The following is a 27,639-nucleotide window of genomic DNA, read 5'->3' as shown; positions in this document are numbered from 1 at the left end:
CCAAATGCATCATCATAATACCAGACGAACAAACTTCTCCTTCCTTGCCTCAGATTTGCCATAAACCGAATTCACCTTGCATACGCATCATTACAATGCCAGATGAACAAACTTCTCCCAAATTTGTCGACCTTCACGTTCAGAGCAGACATCTTCGATTTACTAGACAAAACCCTCGCAGCGGAATTCAAAACCCTAGTCCGAAAACCAAAGCTCTGATACCAGTTTGTTATGACAAATAGGGCAATTGTGAATCGAGAAATAAAAGAACGTAAATAGACACACAAATTTACGTGGTTCACCAACGTTGTGTTGGCTATGTCCACGGGGGCAAGAACGGAGAAACAAATTGTATTATGACTGCGGTTTTCAGATTATGGCTACAGATTGGATCTGTCAGATCACAGAATTATGTGCCCTACTCCCATATAAATAGGCACACATATAATCCTATCCTAATTCGGAAACATAATCCTATTCCAATTAGGAAACACAATCCTATACATATTCAAGGCATACTAACAAATCTCCACCTTAACTTGAATTCTCCCTTGCAGACGCATCATTACAATGCCAGATGAACAGATTTCTCCATCCTTGCCTCAGATTTGCCATAAACCGAATTCACCTTGCAAACGCATCATTACAATGCCAGACGAAGAAACTTCTCCCAAATTTGTCGACCTTCACGTTCAGAGCAAACATCTTCGATTTACCAGAAAACCTTAGCAGTGGAATTCAAAACCCTAGTCCGCCTCAAATTTGCCAAAAACTGAATTCACCTTGCAGGTACGCATCATTACAATGCTAGACGAACAAACTTCTCCCAAATTTGTCGACCTTCACGTTCGGAAGCGAGACATCTTCGATTTACCAGAAAACTCTAGCAGCGGAATTCAAAATCCTAGTCCGAAAACCAGGCTCTGATAATTTGTTAGGATCGTCGATTTTAACAAACGTTTGATATTGTCCGCTTGGGTCAAGTCCGCGCACGGATTTGTTTTTGGGTCACTCCCAAAAGGCCTCAAACTAATTGGGGTTGGACAGGAATTATATACACCTTCCAACTTCCCTCAGACTCCCGATGTGGGATGAAGTTTGTACATAACAAACCTCCCCCTCAAACCAGATCACATCGGGACAGACGCATCGACACAAACATGGGTCGCGGCCCGACCCATAGCCACCTAACCTGGCCCTGATACCAGTTTGTTATGACAAATAGGACAATTGTGAATCGAGAAACAAAAGAACGTAAATAGACACAGAATTTACGTGGTTCATCAATGTTGTGTTGGCTACGTCCATGGGCAAGAACGGAGAACAAATTGTATTATGATCTGCGGTTTTCAGATTACAACGATTGGATCGATTGGATTTCAGATCACGTAATTATGTTCCCTACTCTCATATAAATAGGCACACATATAATCCTATCCTAATTCGGAAACATAATTTTATTCCAATTAGGAAACACAATCCTATACAGATTCAAGGCATACTAACAATTTAATTTCTAATTTTGAAAACTTTACTGTTCCATCGAAACTTGTAAGTCTAAGACTACGGTTATTATTTTAGTTCTATACAATCTGATTGTTCTAGTGTTTTGGATTATTTGCTGCAGTTCGTTTATCAATTTCAGCAGTAAAAATTTGGGTTGAAGTTTAACTTGTTGAAACATTTTCCTGTCAAATTTGCATTTGTTTAGGTAATTGATTGTAGCTAGAGATTTAGATTTGTTTTCCTAGTCTAAAATTGATTTTTGTCTAGTCTCTAAGTTTAAGCTTCTTGTTTTCTTTCCATCATGTTTAAGTTCGGTCTTTTGTTTAGCTTTGCTGCATTAGCTTGTTCATTTCATAGTTGGAAGTGTTTAAAAATTATAGTCTAGTGAGTCAGACTCGGGTAATCGATATTGTTTGGCATGAAATCCTAATATAAGTGGAACTATGCATACTTCATATTGATCCTATATGTTTGTTTGAGTGTGGTTGAGAGCCTCATGATGGCCATAGCTAGTGTTGTTCCTGATTACCACTTGGGGATCGTCGTTGGTGCCGGAATTCAGGTGCTTATGCCGTCAAAATGCTTAATAAATCATTTTGAATTATTTAGCATTTATAGAGTGTATTATCTTTATTAATAAATCATTTTATAGCTCATTTGAGAAAAAGTTCATTTTTAAAAAATAGAAAAGATAAAAATAACATGCATTAGAAAAGAATTAAATTGTACTATACTTTATAAGAGAAGCAATTGTTTTAGAAATAAAATGCATAAAATCTATAAGAAGAATTTAAAATAGAAGCACACAATAAAATGCGGAGCGGATCTGCTCATTCATATAATACACCATTTTATACTACACTAATAAAATAATGACACATGGATATTTTTTAAGTTAATAAAATAATAGACTAAATGATTAGTTATCATCATACGTATAATCATACACCAACATTTTAGTTAATCAAACCAATTAATAAACAGATAATCACACTTCCAATTCCATTTTGTTGGAGGAGAAACACCATTTTACTACAAGTCATGAATGCAAATTTTCGAGCTGCTCATTTTCTGATCAACCAGAACACAAACACCACTTCTTGAAATTCCACTTCACTTTGTTATTTATCATTCTTTTGTTTTTTCCCCATTTTCTATTGCTCCTTGATTTGTTTAAGTAATGGATATTTTTCACACTAATGGAATATCTAGCCAACCACTACAGCTAATCCACCCATTTAAAGTCAATTAATTCATATAAAAACACAAAGAATCAAAAGAATTGACAGCAGATAGTGCTAAGATGGAAATTCAAGAGGAATCAATCTGGCAATTTGAAGGGCAATCAAGACCTCCACATTTTGCAGTGCCAAAACGCTACGAGCTAACTCTAAGACTAGATTTCTCTGTTTGCACTTAACTTAGAGAATTAGAAGGAAGAAACTTGAATAAATGAAAACTTGGAAATCTTCTTTATTTGAACTTAGAATAAGAATGCAGACACTTTTCGGCGCTAAGCTCTTTTTATGATTTTTAATGGGAATTGAATAAATGAAATGTCTAGGGTTTAGATTTTAGGTTTTAGTTTGTTATTTCCTTTTTGAAGAATACGTAAGCTATTATATTGGTGTATGATTATACATATGATGATAACTAATCATTTAGTATTTTATTTTATTAATTTAAAAAATATCCACGTGTCATTATTTTATTAGTGTAGTATAAAATGGTGTATTATATGAATGAGCGGATCCGCTAGAAGCACACAATAAAACTTATTGCAAGATAAGAAAATAAAAATACAGTAAAAAGAATTAAAATACTAAGAGTTAGTCCACAAAAAAAACCTAAATAGAACTAAAATGCACATCTTTTTAACCTAAATAGAAAAACTTGAAGATGCTAATCGCTATAAACTTAAGTAGACAAACTTGATTAAACTAGAACATGTCTCCGCTAGGCTAGGGTGGGAGTTATCTAGTTATGGTGAATGCATATTCCTATTATTTTATTTTGAGTGCATCTTGTTAGGATTGGCCCCTACCTTTCATTCTAATAAAATAAAGATATTTGAGTATAATTGAGAATGAGATCCAATTTATTAAAAAGGGGAGTAAAGGTAAAAAATGTTCCTAAATATATGGTCAAAATATGAATTTGGTCCAAAATATTAATTTTTTAAAAACAGGTCCATAACAAATAAAACCATCGTCAATTCGGTCCTTTTTTATGATTTCATTAAAAACTAACTGTCAACACCCGATATTTTGACCTTATTAATATAATAATACATGATTAATTAAAATAAAAGAAAAAAAAAGAAATTGCAAAATAGACTCTTTTTCTATTCTTCTCTTGCATCTCTCTCCTCTTCCTCCTTTCTCCAAATCGGTCCTCTGCTGTGTTAAAAATCACAGGCTTGTTGTGGTTAAAACGCACAGCAGAACCCATGAAACGCAACAAAATCTTATAAACTCAATTCTTTATTTAAATTATTGTAGGCGGTGGGCTCATATACACCCTTATGTAAAATACACATACACAGCACTTCATACGTATACACATTACTTTCTCCTTTTCGTAGTTATAATGCAAAATACTCCGTAAATTTTATTTTGCATATTTCTTTTATTTAAATACTAAAATATTATGAAATTAAAATTATATATTTGTGTATTAAAATAGCTTATAAATTGTAACTATGTTGTAATAAATATTTGTATTTTTATTTTATATATGAAATACTAAAAATATCATGAAATTAAATTATATATGTACATAGTAGTATATTAATATACTTGTAAATTGTAACCATGATGATAAATATTTGTGTAATTCATTTTATAAATATTTTATTCTTTCATATTGATTCAAATAAAAATTTTAATTTTATTTGGAGATGTTCCTATTTGTTACTCCCTTCATCCACGATTAATTGACACCAATTTATTTTTTCGTACGTCCACAATTAATTAACATTCATACTTTTTACTATTCCCTCTATCTTGAAAGTTTGCCCCATTTTTCCATTTTCGTCCGTCCATAAAATTTGTCTCGTTTCACTTTTTACCATTTTTTGTAGTAGACCTCATATTCCACTAACTCATTTCTACTCACTTTTTATTATAAAACTAATATACTATAAAAATAGGACTCAGATTCCACTAACGTTTTCAATTCACTTTTCATTACATTTTTTAAAACCCGTGCCAAATCAAAGTGAGACAATATTTGGGGGATGGAGATAGAATATTTTTTCAACTCACTTTTCACTATATTTGTTAAAGCCCGTGTCAAGTTAAACGGGCTCAATTAATCATATAAGGAGGGAGTAAGATAATATTTCATACTCCTATTGAAATGAAATTTACAGATATATATTACATCATAGTTACAATTTGTAAGTATTTTAATATGCAAATTTATATAATTTTGATTTCATAATATTTTAGTATTTAATAAAAGAAATATGCAAAAATAAAATTATACGGAGTATTTTGCATTTTCGTAACTAGAAAAAGGGGAATGTAATGTATATACGCATGAAGTGTTGTGCTGCTGTGTACATGTATTTTACATAAGGCTGTATATGGGCCCACCGCCTACAATAATTTAAATAAAGAATTGAGTTTATAAGATTTTGTTGCGTTTCATGGGATTTTGTTGCGTTTCATGGGTTCTGCTTTTTATTTGTCCACAGCCACAAAAAAAAGTGTCCGCAGCAATAGTGGACACTTTTTGGTGGACAAATTTCACTTTATTTTATTTGTTGTATATTTTAATTCAATTACAATTAAAATTATCGGACTAAAAATAATTAGAGAAAAACGGCTAGTGCAATAAAATTAAAATTGAAAACTAAATTTTCGTCGGATTAAAGTGAGGGGAAAATTACAACGAAAATTTGATCTACGGAAAATCACACATGTTCTTCACGCTACGCCGCCTCCCCTACGTGCCCAGACCTCTTCAATCAAATCGACCTGGAGTTGGTCATGTGCTGTGCTCCTGCGTATATCAGCGAAACGTTGGATCAGATATTCATTACTACGTGGTACACCCATCTGTATCGGCGCGGAGGCAACGCCGTGACTTGTACTTGTTTCTTTGGGGTTTGGTGCCCCTTGCACAGCGGAAGACTTGTACAAAACAAATAAATCAGACAAGGATCTATTTGACCGATTATGCGATTAATCAATTCACATGTTAAACAGATAATTGCATGCTAGAACGCAAATAATTCATGCTCAAAGAAAGTAAATCCTAAACATGAATACTACGGTTTAGAGTTACCGATTTGATTCTCCAAAGAATCGACGATTGCTTGCGCCTTCTCCACGTGATGATCTTCAATACTAGACCACGTTCCTTATGGGCCCAGACAGGGATCTATGGAAGGTTTTGGATATGGGCTCGCCCAATTAGCTTTTTTACTAATTAAATTGAACCCACAATTTAATACAAGCTTATATTGGAATATTACGAGCAACCACTACAGAAGTAATATTGAACTCTCCCCATCCAAATCCGAAATTACAAGTAATCCGGGTTTCCACTTTTATTATTTATTTCCCGCGCTTAAGATATAAATGTCCATTAATTAATTAATGTCTGCTATGGACTTAATTAATTAATATCTTATTAATTCCAAGAGTAGACTTAGCAAGAAACATTTATTTATTATTCATAGAGTAATAAAACTCCAACTGACCAGTTTTCCGAATAATAAAACCTTGTTCGAGCTCCTCTTGAGGACATTATTAAACGAGACTCTCCTCGTGCACGATTCAACATAATAGTAATCCTAGCACCGCTAGATATTAATCACCACTACCCAATATATCAGGATTATTGGGTTGCGAAAAACCCGCACCATTTGATAAGTCAAAGTAGTGCATAATCAATATCGTATGTTCAATGCTAACATATGTAGATTAAGAAATAGTATTTTATCAAGACCTAGTCTTTCAGTAGATAGCATAAAGACACGTCTTGCTGTTAGATCCGTTCAGTGCTATACCACACTAATGTCATCTTATTTCAGTAAGGCTTAGAAATATGCGGACTGACATTGCAACCTTTCACGATAGGTAGCCAAAGCCTATCTAGGTTGTGAAATTCTTCTTTTTCTTTTGCAAAGCATTGCATAGATATGACCGTGTTACCTTAAAGTGGACGACGCCCACAACCGGTCTACTAAGCAAAAGACTTAGACTTTGTTTACTTATGCATTTAAATGTTTGTAAAACATCTTATAAATGCACAAGCAAACACAATATAATAATAATAGTGATTCTATTTGTGCGAGACTGCTCGAATAATACTGAATCGGGTTAAAAGTGGATTGTAGAGTTTTACGTATACAAGCAAGATTCTATTCGCGCGAAACTTGCTCGAAACATGCTTTTCAGTATACCAAACCTAACAATCTCCCACTTATACTCAAAACATGCTTTCGAGTATACCCACTGCCAAAAACTCTCCCACTTATACACAAAGCAGGTATTGATTTTAGATATATCGAACTACCATTCATTTCACCAAGTGAAAGAAAAATCTGCTTGGTTGTTCTCTGATAATATCTTTTTCACCATAATGTCTTTGCTGCGTACTTGATCTTTAATTAATTTCATCCCCATATGTGATTGCTTAGCTTAATAAACTCGTGTGTCCCTTGAGTTAGCCTTCACTAGAGTAATCAAAAAATAATACTCATAGGCATACTCAAACTTACGATTAAAGCTATTAGGAAGATATTCCTAAGGTAAACACATATTCAGAGGATGACTTACTCGATCACTGATTAGTCATAAAACTAAGACAGTGTAACCCCAAGGACATTACATGAATGACTGGTAAACTAGAATATAGTTACTAGTCTTTCTCAAGCACTAGGGTATATTCATTACCTCAATCAAAATCCTTTGTCATGGTTAATATGATATATACTTGCTATGCATAAGCACAACTAATATCAAACTTAGTACACATTATAGCATATATGAGACAACTATCTCCGAACTAGTCTCATAATTCTTGATCTCACTAAGTGTCAAACGACACTTGACTAGAAACAAGACAATTCCATCTTGAGAGGTATAAACCTTTTCATGGAATTTCTAATGCTTAAATGTTCCAAGCAATGTGTAGATATAGGATTCCTAAGAGAATCTCAACATTCTTTCTAGCAATCTTAAAAGGACTTAGATGCTAAGAATGTAATTAGTTTCTCTTAAATCATTTATCTTAAACTGGGTAGACAACCAGTTTCCTACGCCAGATGCCAATCTTAGTTGTTTGCAACTTTTGTAGATTTCATCATCGTAGAGTACCAATAATACCATATGTAATGCACTTTCAACTTCCTTGTGCTTACAACACTGCTATGGGCAAAAGTCAAATTCCAGATATTTGACAATTTTGATAAAACACATATACTCTGATTTAGATGCTTGCCTAAGACCACGAAGGTCTTTATAAGCTTCAAATCATGCGTTTCTTGCCCTTAATTACATATCCATTAGGACGTTCTAGTATATGATTTCCTCAAGACTTCTTGTCACGACCACAACTCCCTAGTGCTAGTGAGCGTAGCTATTTCGCGACTAAACGATTCTCAATAATCAAGGGACAACAATAAAAGGATGAAATCACTTAAATCAATAGTATCAAAGGCATATGGGTACATAGTCAAAACGTGTTCAGAGTATCAAGACTAAGTTCATAGCTTTCTAGCACAAAATTCTAGATTTGCAGCGGAAGAGTCCAAGACAAAATAGCACGTATGAAGACATGCTACTTTGGGCTACCTAACTTCTTATTTAAAAAGCCTGTCCCAACACCTTCGCCTGCTCGTCCACGTTCAACCTGCACATTTGAAAATAACATGCAGGGCTGAGTATTTGATATACTCAGTGGGCACATTGCCAAAAATGGTTCTATCTTTAATTGTCAATGCCACAGTTGAGTGATCACGGGGTTTTACTTAAAAGACCCGAGTCACTAAAATACTTTTCCTTTAGTAAAGATTTGATTGCGCAATCACATAACATGGATATACCATATCTGAAACTGATGTGAACCGGGAATGTGGCCACATTCCACGACGGTCACTGGACCGGCCAACTCCTTTGTTAGCTCACGGTCCCCTTATGTGTACACTAGTCCGAGTAGGGTTTGCGGCCCTACTGGGACCCGAATTCGATTTAACTTAAATTGGCATAGCCAAGCAGATAGGTAATCATAAAACAAAACATGGCATGACAACATACTTGAGCAAAGATTCACATTTTCATACTGAAATCACGTTTTGAAAGAAATGCCCACCTCAAAAGCTAAAGCTCCTTCCGAAATTTCCTTAACTTGGTCTTAGATGACGTTCGAAGACGTCCCTTTAGGAAATAAAATGATACTTAATTAGATTTTGAGATATCCGTTAAGCTTAAACATGAATGCATCCTAAGTGCGTGATCATTTTATTTTTCCTCTAAAATTTATAGAAGAGTTCTAGAATTCTTGAATATTAATTAAATCAGTAGATTTAATTAATTTAAAACAATTGCTTAACTAGAGGGTGCTACCTCCTATGCCATTTATTCAAGTACTAAAAATTAGGCTCGAGGTCTACTCATTGTTAGCGTATCGTAATTTCTTAAAATTAATCATTTGAGCACTCTTGCTACTTTCCGGAAAAATTAGACTTATCTTCGTGGAATTGATTGGCGGACTATTATTTAATCCATAACATAGGAAAGCCCATGATTTAATTAGGTTCCTTCTTTAATTTAATTAGTGGCCCAAACAATTAAAAGAGGGAGGCCCAAATTCTTAAACCATAATCCATCGACATCTCTCTCTCACTTCCCACCCTCTCTCGACCGAAACCCTAAGTGGGAGGAGGGTGGCGGCGTCTCTTCGTCGCCCGTCGCTCGGAGCTCCGGTCGGCGCCTCCCTTGCGTCGCCGGAGATTCTGATGTCCTCCTTCACAAACCCTTGGTCTCAATTTCTCCTTAAACAAAAATCCCCAAATTTCAAAACCCTATGCTTTGAAGAAGAAGGCGGCGGAGCACTCCACCGTCGTCTCTGCTCCATTTTCTCGGCGATTTAGCGCCGTCGCCGACGTCTCCGGCTGTGGTAGACGCGGCTTGACCCGCCTTGAAGACCAGCTCCGCCACCGCTTCATTCTTGACTAGTGGAGCCGCCGATAGGGAGGAGGCATCGCCCTTCTCTTACGCCGACTGTCACCGACGCGAAGTCAACCGCCGACGCTCTGCTGCCGGCGCCACCGGCGACTCGTGCCGCCGCCTTCCGTCGGCGTCACGGAGAAACTCTCCGCCTCCCGTCGCACCATCGCCGGACAATCTCTCTAAAAGCTAAGTTCCATTACCCCTTTCATTTCTTAGCCCTTTTGATTAAACTGAGGCAGTAGCTATGTGCGTTTAAAACTTTGATTTTGGAGTGTAACTCACTGGAATGAGCTTGAGAAGATTAACTTGCTTATGTTAAGTGTTGTTTTTGAACGGTTATAGTTTGCTACTGCAATTTTAGCATGAGGGCAGCCTATTGTGCTCTTGTTCCATTTATGAGTTAAAGCTTTTCAAAGGCTACTACTGCTATGAGATTTCTAAAGCTCTGATTCTATGTTCTTGAGCCATCATGGAGTTCTAAACAAGGGCAGAGGGTGTGCTTGTGTTATATTGATTGTGGTTCTTAATTTGTGGTGCCTCTATATGATGACATGAGAATTTGATTGGGAGAAAAGGATGGAGGTGTATTACCTCTGAAATTCGAAGGAGTGGCTGACTTGCTGCTGCTCACTACTTGCTCTACCCTCTAACTCTCTGTTTTTGCTGAATTTTGAAGTGTGTGTGAAAGGAGTTGGTGTGTGGTGTGGAGGGGCCTTTATAGGCCGAGCTTTGGTGTACTCTTGAGCCTTAAATGGCTGCTGTACCATTTGTTGCTATGTGGCAGAAAATCTCACCTTTAGTGATCCTTATGCAGCACTCTTTAACTGAGAATTGGTGGTATTCTAAGGACATAAGGACTATGCATTCATGTTATTTGTTGTCTTTCTTTTCTTTTTGCAGGGGCTTGTTGGGGGATCAATAGCTGCAGCTGCCCTTGCCTCTTTTGGCAAGGTATTTTGGTCTATATTTGAAAGGTTGTTGCTCCCTTTTCTTTACTTAGGAGACAGTTAGCCTCAGCACTTGCAAGGTCATTATCTTTTTTCTTTATTTGTTCTTGGTCTTCATGTTACAGGTGCTCAACAGAGGTGATGGCTCGTACTTGGTTCGTATTAAACCAGAAGGGCCGAGAAAGGGCTTGGGCCTGAGGAGGAAGTCCAAAAGTGGAAGCTGCACAAAAAAAAGTCCCTCTTCCAAGCTCTAGGCCCATACTTGTATAATTTGTACTAGCATTCAAATTTTCTTTTTCTTAAACTCATAACTCACATGTATTTAATTATGTAAGCTAAAGTGTAATTTGGAAAGTAGTTGCACTTTCTTAGCTAGAAAATGAACTCTTCATATTCTTCCTTGTTAGATAGGTATCGTAAATGAAATGGAAAAGCTTTGGTTCACTCCAAATCTCACTATTTTTATTTTGCATCTAATCGGCACTTAAGTAACACAAATTAACGAGTTCTTATTTATTTCATCATAAGAAGAGAGTGACGAAAATTTCCAAGTTGGTGAACCTTTACAACTTAACTCAAAAGAAAACGAGCGGGTATTACATTTTATTTATAGAAGACTGTCTTGACAATCATAATACATACATTCTAATTTATGTAAGTTCTAATAGACAATAGGATCGAATAAATCCTGGCACAACGATAGCGAGAAGATAATTCTCTTTGGGCATAACCCATTGTCATTGTCTAGCCTTTTGAGATCCAAATTTACACTTGCAAATATACTAGCTCCCACTGACTGACACAGCCTATAGGTAGTTTTGCAAGTCTTGTAAAACATGTTGTCTATCTTAGATTGTAGTTTGAAATCTATCACCTTTTCAAGGATGAATATCCAAATGAACCAATACTACATTGTAGTTAAATGGATTATGTTCAAGTTGATCTAAGACTGAGTCTTACGACACTCTTAGACCCATGAACTTGTTGTGTTCCAGTGGAACGCTCCCACTACGATATGATTCTTACAATCTTAGGTACTGAAGTTGATTTTATTAGTGCAAAAGTTTCTAATGGTATGACTTCTTGGTAATGTGGAAAATCCGATATCTCTCTCTTTATTTTGAGAGTTATCACGCTGTTAGGCTTGTAGTTCATCTCTAGATCTTCATACAAGAATTATATCTTTGAAGATTACAGAACTTATAACCTTACATCATTTGGGAAAAACCTTAAAACATGCCTCAGTACACAACTCCAATTTCTTGGACACTTTTCCAACACGTGTTGGAACAACATTACACCTTGAGATGTGCTAGACTAGAGACGCTCTAGTCCACAACTCGTGTTTTGTAGAAGGTACTGATGTTGGTAGTTTCTTTAATGTTTATCCCATCAATGATAAGATTTTAATGAGTACAACTCATCACATAATCAAACTTGTCTTAGAAAGACTTCGATTCCTTCTTACATAACTATCCCATTCATTAGATGAATGCTTGGATTCGTTAATGGAGATTAGACTCCCACTACTGATCATAACCCTTTGCTCGTCTCCTTATGGTGTAAACCATTAAGACTTGCTAGTCTTTCTATGTTGCACTTCTATAAGTATTCTGAATCTCTTGAAAAATCAAATGATTCTAACTCATAGTGCATTAAACAGACTTTCTCAACTGTCAAGCTATTTAACGAAATGTTAAAATCTTGATAGTCTAGATCAGTTCGAACAATTTCTAAGTATTTTCTTGGCCTTAAGGCTAAGAGCCATAAATACTTTATCATTCAATGATTAAGAAGTTGATGTGTTGTTGAATACTCAACCTTGTCGCACTTATATTATTTTAATACTATGATGCCTTAAGCATCAACCATAAAACAATAGTTGAGCATTAATAGCTCCCACTGCAACAAAAGCCTAACTGGATCAAGATCTCTTACTTAGAAGTTGCATTGTCATGTAAGTCATTGTCCTTCTATAAAATAGGTCAATCCAACTCACAAAACATCTTTTCTCGCTTTAAACAAACTTCGATGACAATCCAGGCTCTCCCATTTCCATATCTAGTCTTTTGTTCAAATGAACTAGGACTTAAGAAAAATGCAGCCTTTATGAATTCGTCATCTATCATGTTACTTTCCTCTAATAGTAACACAACGACTATTATTCTGAAGATTTTCTACTTTTCAGTTAAACCTTCTTATAGTCATTTCTTGTTACTTTAGGCGATGACTTGTGTCAGAAACTATTTGAGTGATCAAAAGATCCTCAAAACATTTTGTCACTTTAGGATATTCCAATCGAATCATCTTGACAGATTCTATTGATATCCATCTTTCATCGTCATTAACCAAGACTTGTCGAGCTACTTAAAGGAAAATAGCTTGACCTTATTCCTCAAAGAGCTTGTCAAGTACATGCATAATGCATTCTCGAACATTCTTCGTGGAATTATGTCGAGGAAATGGAGGACATGAATCATTGAGTATAAACTCCAAGCTTTCAGCGATGAGAATTTTATCCATTTTCGTTTCCGGTCTACATAATTTAGGCATTCGAGTTTTCTTTCTTTAAGGATCGCAGACAAATATTAAATGATATAATGAAGATTTGGCAAAGAAACTTATTATCACATACTCATGCTCAATACATAATCACAAATAACCACAAAACAATTATGTATCTTACAACAGCAAAATTAATAAATTGTATCCTCCTTTGGAGGTTAATACGCATTAAAATTTTGACAATTTTATTGGTCACAACACCGACGCATCAATATCTTCCTCCTTTGGAGGTCAACACGCCTAATGCTGCCTAAGCACGACCATCAGATTTAGCATTACAGTATTTTATTTCTACAACACACTTCCATAACAATGTTCATGTGCTGATAACAAAACTAAGCTATCTCATAAATTCTGATTGAACCACGAAACTCGCCGAGTTCCTTAGGATTATTGTCCCCACTTTGCAGGTGGCAATAATATTGGGAACCAGCTTTACTAGTCCATTCTATTTATTATGTGAGAAATTAAGCCCTTATGAACTTACTACTTGTTTTCGTAGGATTATTGTCCCTACTTTGTAGGTGGCGATAATATTAGAAAACCAGCTTCACAAAATTTGGCAGTCCAATCGATGGAGACCATATACAACGCACTTGTTGTAATCATCACTTAGATATTTTGTATGGTTTTGCATAATTATCATATAAGCAGATAAAGCAGATAATCCACTTAAAATAGATAAACACCAATAAACAGATAAATCCATTTAATGCATGGCATTTAAACACACATGATAATTATCGACGATTATTTAATCTAGTCAAGGGAGAATCAATTAAATAATTAAGTTTTATATTGGATAATAATTATCCAATTACTGATAGGATTTATCAAGATAGAGTTAACTATCTAAATCCACTTAGGATTATTCTAGATTTTATTTCGATAAAATCAAATCCTGCAATTCAAGATAACGTTGATCTAGGATTATCATTATTTAAATCGTACTTAGGATATTACTAGATAGAAACAATTCCATCATATTCCATAAGATAAAAATAAAATCCTATCAACCAGGATTTATACAAATCTTAATTCTATTTAGAATAGATATCCAGAATATATCAGACATTACTTAGGATTTCTTAGATAAATAAATTTATCTAAATCCAATTAAATAAGGATTTTCTTATATATCATTAACATCCTAATCTATCTAGGACATAAATCTAAAAGATAAGGATAACTTAGATTAATACTTATTTTAATCCATCTAAGATTTGTCTTAATAGAATTAAATCTATTCAAATCCATAGGATAAAATAAATCAATATTAATATTAATCCTAATCCATCTAGGATTTAACTTGGAGTAAATCCATATAAATCCATCGAGAATTAGATAATATTATATTATAATTATTCAAATCTATCCAAGATTTATCTAGGAACAAATCCATATAAATCTATAAGATAAGAATAAAATATTATATTATCACTATCAAAATCCATCTAGAATTTGTCTATGAATAAATTCATATAAACTCATAGGATAAGAATAAAATAATATTTTCATTATCTAAATCCAACTAGGATTTGTCTAGGGATAAATCCACATTAATCCATAGGATATATATATATATAAATATTAGATTGTCATTATCCAAATTTAACTAGGATTTTCGAGTCTAGGAATTAAATCCCTACAAATCCATAAAATAAGGATAAAATCTATAATTAATCCATGATTTGATACAAAATCAAATCTTATATAATATATAAAATCCACAAAAGATATATTCAAATCTTATTTCCAAATTAATCTTGAATTATTTCCAAAATTGAATCCAAGGATTTGGAAATCCTAATCAAATTTGGAAACAATCTTCACCGAAACATGCGCGGTGACATCGCACGAGTCCGGGCTGCCGCCGTAGGGAGGCTCCCACTCGCACCGCCGGGGTGCCCGCTGGACGATGTCGACGTTGCTGTCACTGCGTCGTCGCTGTTGCGACGTCGCTGCAGCCTCCTCGTTTCTCATCTCAGCGGCTGCTGCTCGACTCCTTCGACGCTGCTGCGTCGATGTCGCAGCTCCGGCGCTGCACTGCGAGATGCCGTCGCTGCTGTTGCAGCGTCGTCGCACCGTCGCTGCTGTCCGTGTACTCGCGAGGACTCCCTGCCTGTTCCGACGCTGCAGGCCTGCCGACGAAGCTCGTGGATAACCCCAGCAGTCCTACTCCGCCCCAAAATTCGTGAAGAAAATGTATTTGATTTGATTTAAGGCCAATCAAATCTTGAAGTCAACGCTATGATTAATTAACTTTTATAATCAGATTCACATGATCAAATAATTAAAGAACACATAAACAGATTATCTGCATGAATTTGAGAATTAGTCTATGATCAACAGACATGCCGGCTACTCTTCTTCTCGAAACAAGCCCACATAGTTGTTCAAACTTCTTCGTTCTTACGTTATGATAAATTAATCAAAAAATTAACAACCACGCAACGAAGAAAAACATGCATTCAAGCAATTCACATAACATGAAATTAATCCACATAATCAGAGCCAAAAATTGGCTCTGATACCAATCTTTGGGGTTTGGTGCCCGCTTGCACAGCGTGAAGACTTGTACAAAACAAATAAATCAGACGTAGGATCTATTTGACCGATTATGCGATTAATCAATTCACATGTTAAACAGATAATTGCATGCTAGAACGCAAATAATTCATGCTTAAAGAAAGTAAATCCTAAACATGAATACTACGGTTTAGAGTTACCGATTTGATTCTCAAAGAATCGACGATTGCTTCTTCTCCACGTGATGATCTTCAATACTAGACCATGGATCTTCTCTCTGGTTCCCGAATTTTGTATCTCGATATCAGGGTGGACTGATCTTATCAAAAATACTAGGACTCGAATAAAGAAGGCGAGAAGAAATCCTTTTGGGAAAATGAGTGGAATTCGAAAATTCCTACAGCTGAAAAATTTGAAATTTTCGAAAATTACAAATAATGAAATTGTGATTATGTACATCCATATTATGCTCCTATTTATATTAAGTTCGCTTATGGGCCAGAACTGAGGGGATCCCATGGAAGGTTTTGGATATGGGCTCGCCCAATTAGCTTTTTACTAATTAAATTGAACCACACGATTTAATATAAGGCTTATATTGGAATATTACGAGCAGCCACTACAGCCAAGTAATATTGAAGCTCTCCCCATCCAAATCCGAAATTACAAGTAATTGGGTTTCCATTATTTATTATTTATTTCCCACCGCGCTTAAGATATAAATGTCCATTAATTAATTAATGCCTCTGCTATGGACTTAATTAATTAATATCTTATTAATTCAAAGAGTGGACTTAGCAAAAAACAATTATTTATTATTCATAGAGTAATAAAACTCCAAGCTGGCCAGTTTTTCCGAATAATAAAACCTTGTTCGAGCTCCTCTTGAGGACATTATCAAACGAGACTCCACCTCGCGCACGATTCAATATAATAGCAATGCTAGCACCGCTAGATATTAATCACCACTACCCAATATATCAGGATTATTGGGTTGCGAAAAACCCGCACCATTTGATAAGTCAAAGTAGTGCATAATCAAATACCGTATGCTTTTTATGTTAACATATGTAGATTAAGAAATAGTATTTTATCAAGACCTAGTCTTTAAGGCGAGATAGCATAAAGACACGTCTTAAAAGCCAGATGGATTCGTGCTATACCACTACTGATGCCGTCTTATTTACGGTCAAGGAGCTTAGAAATATATGCGGAGTGACATTATGACCTTTCACGATAGAGTAGCAGAAAGCTTTATGCTAGGAGTTTGTGAAATTCTTCTATTTTAACTTTTGCAAAGCATTGCATAGATATGACCGTGTTACGCTTAAAGTGGACAGCCGCCCACAATTAGGTCCTACTTAAGCAAAAGACTTAGACTTTGTTTACTTTTTATGCATTTAAATGTTTGTAAAACATCTTATAAATGCACAAGCAAACACAATGTAATAATAATAGTGATTCTGTTCGTGCGAGACTGAATATCTTGTGGGCATCAGGTTAAAAAGTGGATTGTAGAGTTTTACGTGGTACATGCCCATCTGTATCGGCGTGGAGGCAACGCCGTGACTTGTACTTGCACCATCTTCCGACGCCCAACGTTCTGCAGCAAATCCTTCATCTTCTATTATCATATTGTGCAATATGATACATGCTACCATAATATTCGCGACATCATCTTCGTGCCAAACTCGTGTCGGGCAGCGTAGAATGGCCCATCGTGCTTAGAGCACACCAAAAGCTCGCTCGACATCTTTCCTAGCGGCCCTCTTGTTTTCGCGCAAAATATTGTCTCTTCGCTCCGGCCGGTTGGCGAAGTGTCTTGACGAATACGGGCCAACGAGGGTATATTCCATCTGCCAAAATAGTATCCCCTGCGATACTGCGTGCCATTTGCTACAAAACTGATCTGCGGACCCCCTTCTCCGGCACTTATCATTGAAGGATAGGCGACGACTGCAGAACGTTGATGTCAAGTTGTTCGAACCTGCTAACACCGAAATATGCATGCCAGATCTGCAAACGGTAGTCAAGCAACGGCTCTCGAGGATCATCGACGGATGTTTCTGCTTGAAACCGGTAGTGAACTGGCCTTTCCACGCCACCGGGCAGTTTTTCCACTCCCAATGCATATCTAGCAAGCTCTCTGGCACTCATCAGGGGTCAAGCTTTCAGTAGGAACTCCGGACCAAAGACTTCCCTGAATGCCCTTACAAAACTCGTCGGAGCAATATTTAGACTAGGGCCGCCTCCACCCATCTGTAGGTATTCGTCGTAACATATCAACCGGGCCGGCATAGGCAAGCGTTGCCTAATTGCAGTAGGTGCATTTTCTGCAAAGTAGATGAGCCCGATCCGCGCCAGTGCAATCACTTCGGAGCGTGAAGCACTTCCGAACCGGTCCGCCAATGTCGTCGCTATATGGGTAAAGAAATCGACGGAATTGTCAAAAAAATGGATTGAATCGACAATAATTTCATTTGTTATGGACATGTTTTTCAAAAAGTGAATATTTTGGACCATATTCGTATTTTGGCTATATATTTATGACCAAAATTGACCTTTATTCTAAAAAGAAATTATTAAAAATATAAATAAATTACTTTTATAAAAATAAATCTAAATATAAACAAAGATATTTGTGGAATAAACCTAAATACAAAAAGAGCCTAGAAATACTAAGTCTCTAATGGCGGACGTCGCATGTTGGGCTGTCGCCGGCAAACGTCCAGCCGGACGTGCGCCGTGAGTGGGCGAAGGGCGCCCGCGCCCGTCCCCAACGCCCGGTCGGATGGGCTCGCTCAGTCACCGGCCGAGTGCGAAGTGACGTCCGCCGTAGTGGCGTCATTCGGACGTCCGACTTTAAATTTTTTTTTTTTTTTTTTTTTTTTAACTCTATAAATAGGGCTCGTTGAACTTCATTTCATTCACACCACTTGTGTTGACAAGTTTCTCTCTCTAAATCTACAAATTTCATTTCTACTAAAATGGAGTACAATAGGAACTCCCCCACCACGAGCGGAGGAAACACACCCACGATTCCCACCGGATCGGAGGGAAATTTTGCGGGGATGAATCCCCAAATGGCGGAGATGGCGGGGATGACTCCCCAAATGTTCTACAATATGTACCGGTGGATGAGTCAAATGGGTGGGATGATGCCCGAGGCAGCGGGGATGGGCGGTATGCCGCCAAATATGGCGGAGATGGGTGGGATGATGCCAGGGGCAGCGGGGATGGGCGGTATGCCGTCAAATATGGCGGGTCCCGGGTGGGATGATGGCCGGGCCGGTGGGGATGGGCGGTACGCCGCCAAATATGGCGGTGGGTGGGTCGATGCAGCCACAGAGCCCCGGGACGCCCTAGGGAATCTGTCTATCGCCCATATATAGATTTGTTGGCCAAAGATTCCCCTAGTACCGTTCCGGAGACTCAGTACGCCGACATCGAGACTTTCTCTTTTGAGGAGCTGGGAGCGGATTTAGGGCTATCGCCGATCCGTTAGACTCCCGATGAGGCGGGGCCCTGCTGCAAGGGCGGGGAGCAAGGCGAGGCAAGAGCCGGGGCGGAGGTAGGGGGGGCGGGGTAGGGGCAATGGCAAAGTCCCGGAGCTCTTCCTCGAACACGGGGGCAGAGGAGGAGGGTGAGGATGAGGCGGAGAGAAGAGGACGATCTGGACCGTGTGGGAAAATGCCGCGCTTGCGAAGGCCTGGGTCGGTGTAGTAGAGGATCCCTATGTCGGGCCGAAACCAGTATGTTGACCGAATGTGGCTTCGCATTAGTGAGGCCTACCTCATATGCAAACCGTCTGGGGCGAAGCCTCACACTTCCGAGCAATGCCGGAAACAGTGGCTTTGATTGAGGAGTAAGCTCGGTCGTTTTGCCGCCCTCTACTAAAACAACATGTGCATGGCAACCAGCGGCATGTCTAAGGATGATGTGAAGAGACAAGCCTTGGCCCAGTACCCCGACAAAGAATTGAAGTTCAAAGAGTTTGACCAATGGGAGGCATTTCTCGTGGTCAGGGAATCGCAAAAGTTTGTTGTGGGTGTCGACTCGGGCTGGAAGCGGACGAAGATCAACTCTTCCGGTGGGTACAGCCAGCAGTGGCTGGTTCGCACGAGCTCCCCGAAGCCGAGGAAGTGGCCCCGCTACCACGAACAGACTCTCGGCGTCGTCGTCGCCCGATGGGGCAAAAGGCTGCGCAGCGGATGGTGAGGGGAAGCGGCAGCGGCAGCGGGTCCTACGAGGTCGAATCGGAGGCCCCGAGAAGACCCAGGTAGCGACCGTCCTCGCCCGCGCGCAGTAACGAAGACCACTGATGCAGAGCACGAGTAAGTGGTTTAACACCCACGATCCTGTGTTCAAAAGGTTGTGCAAGGATGTGGTCGATCAATGTCGGCGCGATTTAGGAATGCCACCCATTGATGATTATGGCGTCGAGATTGGGGGCGGGGACGTCGGAGGCGGTAGCGGCACGGGCGACGGGGACGAGGACGAGGAGGAGTGAGAGCCGAGGGTATTATGTAATTTTATTTTTAAATTATGTAATTTTCTTTAAATTATGTAATTTTTTTTTATTATGTAATCACTCCGTTCCTTCATGGTTGAGTCGTTTTTCTATTTGGGAAGTTCACTCAGTAGTTGAGTCATTTCCACATATAGTAACTTTTTCCTCTCTCTTACTTTACTCTCTCTTTTACTTTGTTCTCTCTACTTTATTCACTTTTTACTTTATTCTCTCTACATTTTTTCTCTTTCTTACTTTTTTTATCTATTTATTTAACACACTCAACATTCATTTCTTAAACTCCGTGCCGAAAAATTCCGCCTCAACTATGAGGGAATGGAGGAAGTAATTTTTTTAATGAAGTTTTCGAATTTTCCCGTATTCCATAGTGTCGACAATTTTAATTCCAGTATATTTTAAGTTAGTAAATTGAATAATTACGGAAAGTCACAGTGGGAAGTTCTTGCGGTCTGGGAAGTCGAAATAATGTGGCACGAGTGGAATCACGAAGGAAATTACTTTTATGGCGTAATGATGGTTTTGTAAATACAAAAAGAGCCTAATTTATGAGTATGAGAAAGTACTAAGATTAGGAATTGCAATTACTAGCGAGATTGTCTGTTCCCCAAAGTAGTTTTTGGGATTACTTAGCAAACTCTGCTGTGGAGATGTCTGCTTATGCTGCTATCGTCGATCTCAAATCTTCGATGGAACGCCTACTATGCAACTTTGATGTTTGTTTAGATCCTGCTTCACTACAAATTGCAGAAATTTTACACAAGGAATTGAAGTCTTTTCAGAAATCTCTGAAAAGATTGGACGGCCGCAGCAGAGTGTCAGCTTCACTTCAACAAATCACTACAGCGATACGTAGGTTCGACGGCACGCTCACATCCCTCTTCGAAGAGCAAGTTCTGGCACAATCTGAAGAAAACATGGATCCTGATGAAATTAAACCATACTTATTCTCCATAGATTTGCAGGATCTGAAGCAAGAGAGTCACACTTTGATCCAATTGTTGAAGGAGACGGTGGAGCGATTTAGTAGTGCTGTTGTTTCCTCCAGATCTGATTATCGAGAAAGCAGGTCGAAGATGGTTGGATTGTGTGATGAGTATGATCAACTCAAGGAAGATATTATTGGGGACTCGAATAGATTCCGGAATTCATTTTCAATTGTTGGTATGATTGGTATTGGCAAGACTACTCTTGCTAGACAGATCTTTGAAGATCTCGATATTCTGGAACACTTTGATTGTCGGGCGTGGGTGACAGTAGGCAGGTGTTGTCAATCATGCCACATTCCACGAGCTGTCTTATCTCAGGTGGATCCTGGCACGAATGGCAAAGACGAAGATGAAGGCGAAGATGAGGAAATACACAAGTTTTTGAAAGCAAAATTGGATGGTAAGAGATATCTGATTGTGTTGGATGATGTGTATGATGCAGAAATATATAATGGTGTGAAAAGTCCTATTTACTACGACGGTCAGAAAAGTGGCACAACAAGTAGCTGAACTTGTTGGCTCGGTTTCTGCATGTTCCTTTGATATGCGGTTGCTGGATAAAGAAGAAGGTTGGGATCTTCTTCGTGAGAAGTTGTTTGGCGAGGAGTATTGCCCTCCTCACCTTGCCAAAGCCGGAAAGAAAATTGCAGAGCATTGTGATGGTCTTCCTCTTATGATCGTCACTATTGCCAACCTCCTTTCAGGTGTCGAGCAAACACCTGAGAAGTGGGGCAAGATTGGTGCGGCCAGAAATCACCCGCTCTTCATTGATGCCTACAATGAATTATCCAAGGTACTGTATCCTAGCTACCACTACTTACCTCAACATTTGAAAGAGTGTTTTCTATATATGGGAGTATTTCCTCATAATTATGAAATCCCTAAATCCAAGCTTATCAATATGTGGATTGTTGAGGAAATAATTGAACAAAGCATGGAAGATTACGCTCTAGAGTGCTTGGAGGAACTTGCTTCATATTCACTTGTTATGGTGTACAAGAAAAGCAAGTCTAAAACATTTTTAAAGAGATTGAGTTTGAAAACTTGTGGCCTTCACTCAACTTGGTTGCATTTTTGTTGCAAAGAAGCCAAGAAAAACAAGTTTTTCCATGTTATGAATAGTTATGAAGATGGATTAGGAGAAGGAATAAAAGGGCAAACTAGGTTGTCTATACATAATAACGTTTTGCTTGGCATCAAAGACGTGCATCGCTCCATTGAGGAAAATTGTTCATCCTCTGTAAAATCCCTCCTATGTTTGCGCCCATATCATCAATATCAAGTCCCATTATGTTTTGAGTTGCGATTGCTGCAGCATCTCGATGCTCTTAATATCCATTTCTATGACTTCCCACTGGAGGTGTTGGAACTAGTCCGGTTGAGATACCTCGCCCTCACTTGCAATTGCGACCTCCCTGCTTCAATATCCAACCTCTCGAGCCTTCACTTCTTGATTGTCAGTCGACATTTCAACTTCAAAACTTCATCGTATTTGCCATTTAGTATATGGGATATGAAAGAACTGAAACATTTGCAGATCACGGGAAGTGATCTACCAAACTTACATGGGGCAATCTTGCCAAACCTCTCAACACTCTTAGGTGTGAGCGCTCTCAGTTGCACCAAGACCATCTTCCAAAGTCTACCTAATTTGAACAAGTTAGGGATTCAAATTGAACTGGCACCCGATGTCATTGAGCCGTTGAGCTGCTTTGACCATATTTGTCAGCTCAAAGAACTCGAATCCCTTAAATGTGTGGTCGTGAATCCTGACTACAGCTACGGGGTGGTTGCTCCATTATCTGCTCTTCCATCGAGTTTAAAAAGGTTGAGTTTGAGTGGGTTGGGCTATCCATGGGAAGAAATGACCAAGATTGCTTCTTTGCCTAATCTTGAAGTTCTGAAACTGAGAGGCAATGCCTTTCAAGGATCAAAGTGGGAAGTCGAAGGACACTCATTTATGAAAATTAAGTATCTTATGATTGAAGACTGTGACGTGGAGAGACTATTGGTGGGGAAACGTAGAGTTTTAGGAGGTTGCAGTGCTTGAGCATACATCACTGCTACAACTTGGAAGAGTTGTATTGGAAATTCTATGAAGATTTGTCCAAGATTGAAGTAATTGATTGCCACCCTTTATTTGAAAAGCAAATGAAAGAGGCTTTATTGTGGAAAAAAAATGTAACCCAAGATTATTCGTGGAAAACGAATTTCTTGTAAGTTATGCAACAGACATAATCGAAAGTTGGATTATTTGACAGAGTATTTTTTCGTTAACTAATTTATAGTCTATAGATGGACCTTAGTGTTCGACCTTGATAGTTAGACATCGTGACAAGCTTTTTAGCTTATGCATTGTTGAACTTTAACACTACTAAATTAGACCAAAATAAAAGGCAACACTTCAGAAAGAAAAAAAAAATCAGCGTCAGAAATTAACATTGCAGTTCAAGACATCTTGAGGCCAACGTGAGAAATAATAGTATGTAACATATCCATAACAACGTACAGAGTAAACCAAATTAAAATCACAAAAGCAGCTCCAAGTACAGTCTTAAGACGCAGAGGAAAGAGCCATCGTAATATGCAGATTATGCGATTTTTGAGTCGCTCTGTTCAGTGTGAGCTAAGCAGATAGCATACAAAAGTTGAGCAAGCAGAAGATCTCGACTGACTATGATTTGTGAATTTTCTTTTCTTCGATACCCGATTGTGAAAACCTTTTAAGACTTGAAGGAAGTCCTTGATTTGAACTCCTTTCAAAGCCAGCAAGACCATTTTCCTCTAGAGTGGAGCATAACTCATCTGTCTCCTCCCTTCAGAGAATGTAACATGTGAACTAGTAGTAATGTTTAGAAATTCACTGCTTATGGATCTTTTAAACATTTTTTTCCAATCTAGTACTCAAATTACCTATAGATAATAAGAATATATGTTCTTCAAATGTTGTGTTCAGATGTAGCTCGTGTGACCATTTAAGTTCGATCATCAAGCAACAATGAACACTATATCATGTCTACCAGACATTCAACGGTCGCAACCAGGTCGACACCCGCCAATGTAAGGCCCATTAAATATATCCATTCAATACTCACAAAATTCAATAAAACAAGTCTCTTGGAAAATTAATTTGAACGCTACCTTTATATTAAGTTACCTTCTAGAGAAATTCCAATAAAAGGGATATACCAGACTAGCAGTGAACAAAAAAGAACAACAAAATATTAAGCAATTTAGTTTGTAAGATGAAGATTATTGGTGTGAAAGAACTAAATCTGAAACTGAAAACTGAAAATGATCTATCCTAGAGAAAAAAGTAAAACTAAGAAATAATGAGTAATTTAGCTTCTAAGAAGAAGATTACTGGTGGTGAATCCCTCTTCTTTCATCATTTCCCTGAACATCTCGTTCTCCTTCTGGTCCCCAAACTCAACTTCAACTCGAAGCTCTTCATTCCCATACTCCTCTTGCTCCTCTGCTATTCTCACTGCTGAAATGGCGGCCGACATGCTACAATGTTTCAGATATATATATCTAAGTGTTGGTATTTCTCCAATGCCTGAAGGGATCTCAGACAATTTGGATAAGCCTACCAAAACAAGACTTTCCAAAACTGGAAAATGAGAGCTCTGTGCATTCCACTCTACCAATTCATAGTATTTGATCTTCAGGTATTTCAGTCGGACAAACATCCCTTCATCCGGAGTCCACTTAGGTTCTCCTACCATATAACCATCATTCAGTTTGAGGACTTGAAGATTCGGCAACGAACCAATGGTTGTCAAATCTCCCCAAAGTAGGCCAGAGTTCCTCAAGGACAACTTCCTGAGTGAGCTCGGGTAGCTGAGGCTTAACGCAAAATCACGCCAATCTTGCCTCCACTTGAAAAGGCAATCAAGTGAATCCAATTTATTGAAGTAGCCAATGTTGTGCTGAAAACACTCTGAGCTAATCGCCTCTCTATTATAACGTATCACCAACTTCCTTATATTAGGCATCCTCTTACAAACCTCTTCACTTGTCTTGAAATTCTCCACTTTGGAAAGTGTTTGCAGGTTTGATAAAACAACTGCATCATCTCGGCTGCGACTCATAGGAGGATCGGGAAGACAAACCAGCTCCAACTCAATATGCCTAAGTTGCGGCATCTCCCAAATTTCAGAGGGTGCAATGATCTTGATCTGGTATCCATTTATATTCAGTGTTTGCAAATTCCAGAGCTTCGATATTGAGGAAGGCAGAGACAGGGGTAGCCAAAGATCACGAGGCATGAAGTCATTTATATCCATAATCCAATCTAATTCACGTGAGAGGTACCGCAAGTTAACTTGCTCAAACTTGGCTTTCAGACAATCAACATCCAACCTAACAACTTCTTCACGCCCCATTTTAAGTATTTTCAACAATTTGAAGTGAAAGGGAAGCAGTCCGGGTTTGCACATCACAGCACGGACGAGATTTGCTGATTTCAGAGCATAAAACACTTCATGGTGAAAATAATCACCTCTGAATTCTCCTTCAATCGCGAGGCGACGCTCTCTCTCTAGAGGCCGCGGTGTACGCTCCAAGACACGAAGGAACTTCTCCTTTTCAGCCATCTCTTATGCAGAGCTCTCTTAACAGATCATGAATGTTGCAAGATTTTATGTTTCCATTTCTGCTCCATCTATGAACTGAAACCAGATTCCTTTCCACCAAGTCCTTCAAGTGAGCCTCCGCAATTTCTTCCAAGCTTTGTTCCTTATTTGGTTTAAGGAATCCCTCCGCAACCCAAAGTTTAACAAGTGTTGAAGCATCTATAACTTCGTCTTCCGGAAACATCCCCATATACAGAAAACATGGCTTCAGATAAACAGGCAAGTGTGAATAACTCAAATATAATATATTCAAGCATTGTTCATCCTCTGCACAAGTCAAGATCGAGTTCATATTATCAGCAACGAACTCCCAATAATCCTCCGTCCTAGATGATTTCCTAAGATGGCCTCCAATCACAACAATTGATAGCGGAAGTCCTCTACATTGTCGAGCAATCTTCTTTCCAAATTTCTCCAGCTCAAAAGGACAATCAACATCATCTCCAAATGCATTTTGACAGAATAGCTTCCAACTTCTATCCTCATCTAACAAATCAATCACAAAAGGGAAACCACAACCCAAGTTTGATAGCCTAGTCGTTATAACAACACGACTCCTACTCCCATTATCCGGGAAGAAAATTTTAATCTCATCCCAGACTTGACTACTCCACATATCGTCTAGAACAATCAAATATCTATTGCACAACAACTTCTTGTACAGTTTATCACCTAATTGATCAACAGTTGTTGTACTACTGCTTTCCTCTTTGGAAGAGAGAATTTGTTTTAGAATTTGTACGACATCATATTGTTGAGAAATGGTAGCCCAAGCACGAAAGTCAAAATGCTCAGTAATGAGAGGATGTTCATAAACATTCGTGGCTAAAGTAGTCTTACCTATGCCGCCCATACCTACAACGGAGATGATTTGGCGGCTGCATTGCTGTCCGGTAAGCACATCCATGAGTTGAATCAAGTACTCATCAAATCCCATCATGGTAGTTTTTCTGGTGATAAGAGGCCTTGATGAATCAGCAGGAACGGAATATTTCGGCTGCTCATCTTTAAATCTGCTTCCGTCTTCAACTTTAACCACCTTTTTTTTGATGGAATCCATTTTTTGAATAATTTTCTTGAGGCTTTTATCAAAGGGTTTTGTGTTGATTGCTTTCATAATCTTCTTCTTAATGCTTGTCTGCAGATCGAGCAAGAACTTGAAACTTTTTCGGTCTTGATTAACAGTGGATCCAGCAAGAATCTGATCGACTAGTTGAGATTCAATTAAATCTTCAGCCGCATGAGCTGCACCTATAATTTGGCTCTCCAGATCTTCTGCTTTGTTGCTACCTCCATGAGAAGTATAATTCTCGATGAAATCCAAGAGGAAACTGACATTTTGGAGAAGAGATTGGATCAGTTTTTCATCAAAAGAAAAGGAGTGAAGAGGATGATTCTGGACCTGATCCATGAGATTCATTAGAGAGACTAGAGCTGCATAAGCTGCCATTTTCAAACTCTACTCTTTCTTTCAGGATTTCAGCAGACAAATTTGATCGCATGTAAAAGGTCAACTTTCCAAGAACATTCTGTATCTATTATGAAAGGTGGTGTTGACTGCTGATTATTGTAAATTAAATATTTTGGGGCTTTTTTTACACAGGCAAAAAGCGATTTCCTTTTTAAAGTGAAAAGTTACTACAATAGTGAATTTGATTAGTTTGTTGGCTACCACCATATGTAATACCAATTGAGGATGTGAATTATAATATTCTTAACACAATACACATTACCATGGACAATGGTCATGCT

At 38.1% G+C, this 27,639-nt stretch overlaps 1 protein-coding gene, 2 long non-coding RNA genes and 1 pseudogene across 3 annotated transcripts; 2 read left to right on the top strand and 2 right to left on the bottom strand.

The window, feature by feature from the left end:
• Positions 1–8,149: 8,149 nt before the first annotated feature.
• Positions 8,150–8,899, bottom strand: LOC125192906. The gene is made up of 2 exons (XR_007171494.1): positions 8,833–8,899; positions 8,150–8,373 (listed from the first exon to the last, which is right to left on the bottom strand). It is a non-coding gene; the product is annotated as an uncharacterized LOC125192906 (long non-coding RNA).
• A 456-nt stretch (positions 8,900–9,355) lies between these two features.
• LOC125192905 lies at positions 9,356–11,083 on the top strand. The gene is made up of 2 exons (XR_007171493.1): positions 9,356–10,666; positions 10,765–11,083. It is a non-coding gene; the product is annotated as an uncharacterized LOC125192905 (long non-coding RNA).
• A 9,749-nt stretch (positions 11,084–20,832) lies between these two features.
• Positions 20,833–23,508, top strand: LOC125193516 (annotated as a pseudogene).
• Positions 23,509–24,566: 1,058 nt separating this feature from the next.
• On the bottom strand, positions 24,567–27,337 carry LOC125194706 (putative late blight resistance protein homolog R1B-17). Its single transcript, XM_048092946.1, has 2 exons — positions 25,846–27,337; positions 24,567–25,712 (listed from the first exon to the last, which is right to left on the bottom strand). Exons 1-2 carry the CDS (start codon positions 27,335–27,337, stop codon positions 24,592–24,594), a joined length of 2,613 nt encoding a protein of 870 aa, XP_047948903.1. The 3' UTR covers positions 24,567–24,591.
• Between the last annotated feature and the right edge of the window lie 302 nt (positions 27,338–27,639).

This window comes from Salvia hispanica, chromosome 6 (assembly GCF_023119035.1).
Source record: "Salvia hispanica cultivar TCC Black 2014 chromosome 6, UniMelb_Shisp_WGS_1.0, whole genome shotgun sequence".
Taxonomy (NCBI): domain Eukaryota; kingdom Viridiplantae; phylum Streptophyta; class Magnoliopsida; order Lamiales; family Lamiaceae; genus Salvia; species Salvia hispanica.
The sequence above is the reverse complement of the archived record's forward strand: the minus strand, read 5'-3'. Positions and strand labels throughout refer to the sequence as shown.

Excerpts from the sequence above, each read along its gene's own strand:
- LOC125194706 (XM_048092946.1), bottom strand. The coding sequence starts at position 27,337 with ATGGCAGCTTATGCAGCTCTAGTCTCTCTAATGAATCTCATGGATCAG. Across the intron at positions 25,713-25,845 it reads AGAGCTCTGCATAAGAGATG|CAAATCTCGTCCGTGCTGTG; the intron begins GCTGAAAAGGAG and ends CTCTGAAATCAG.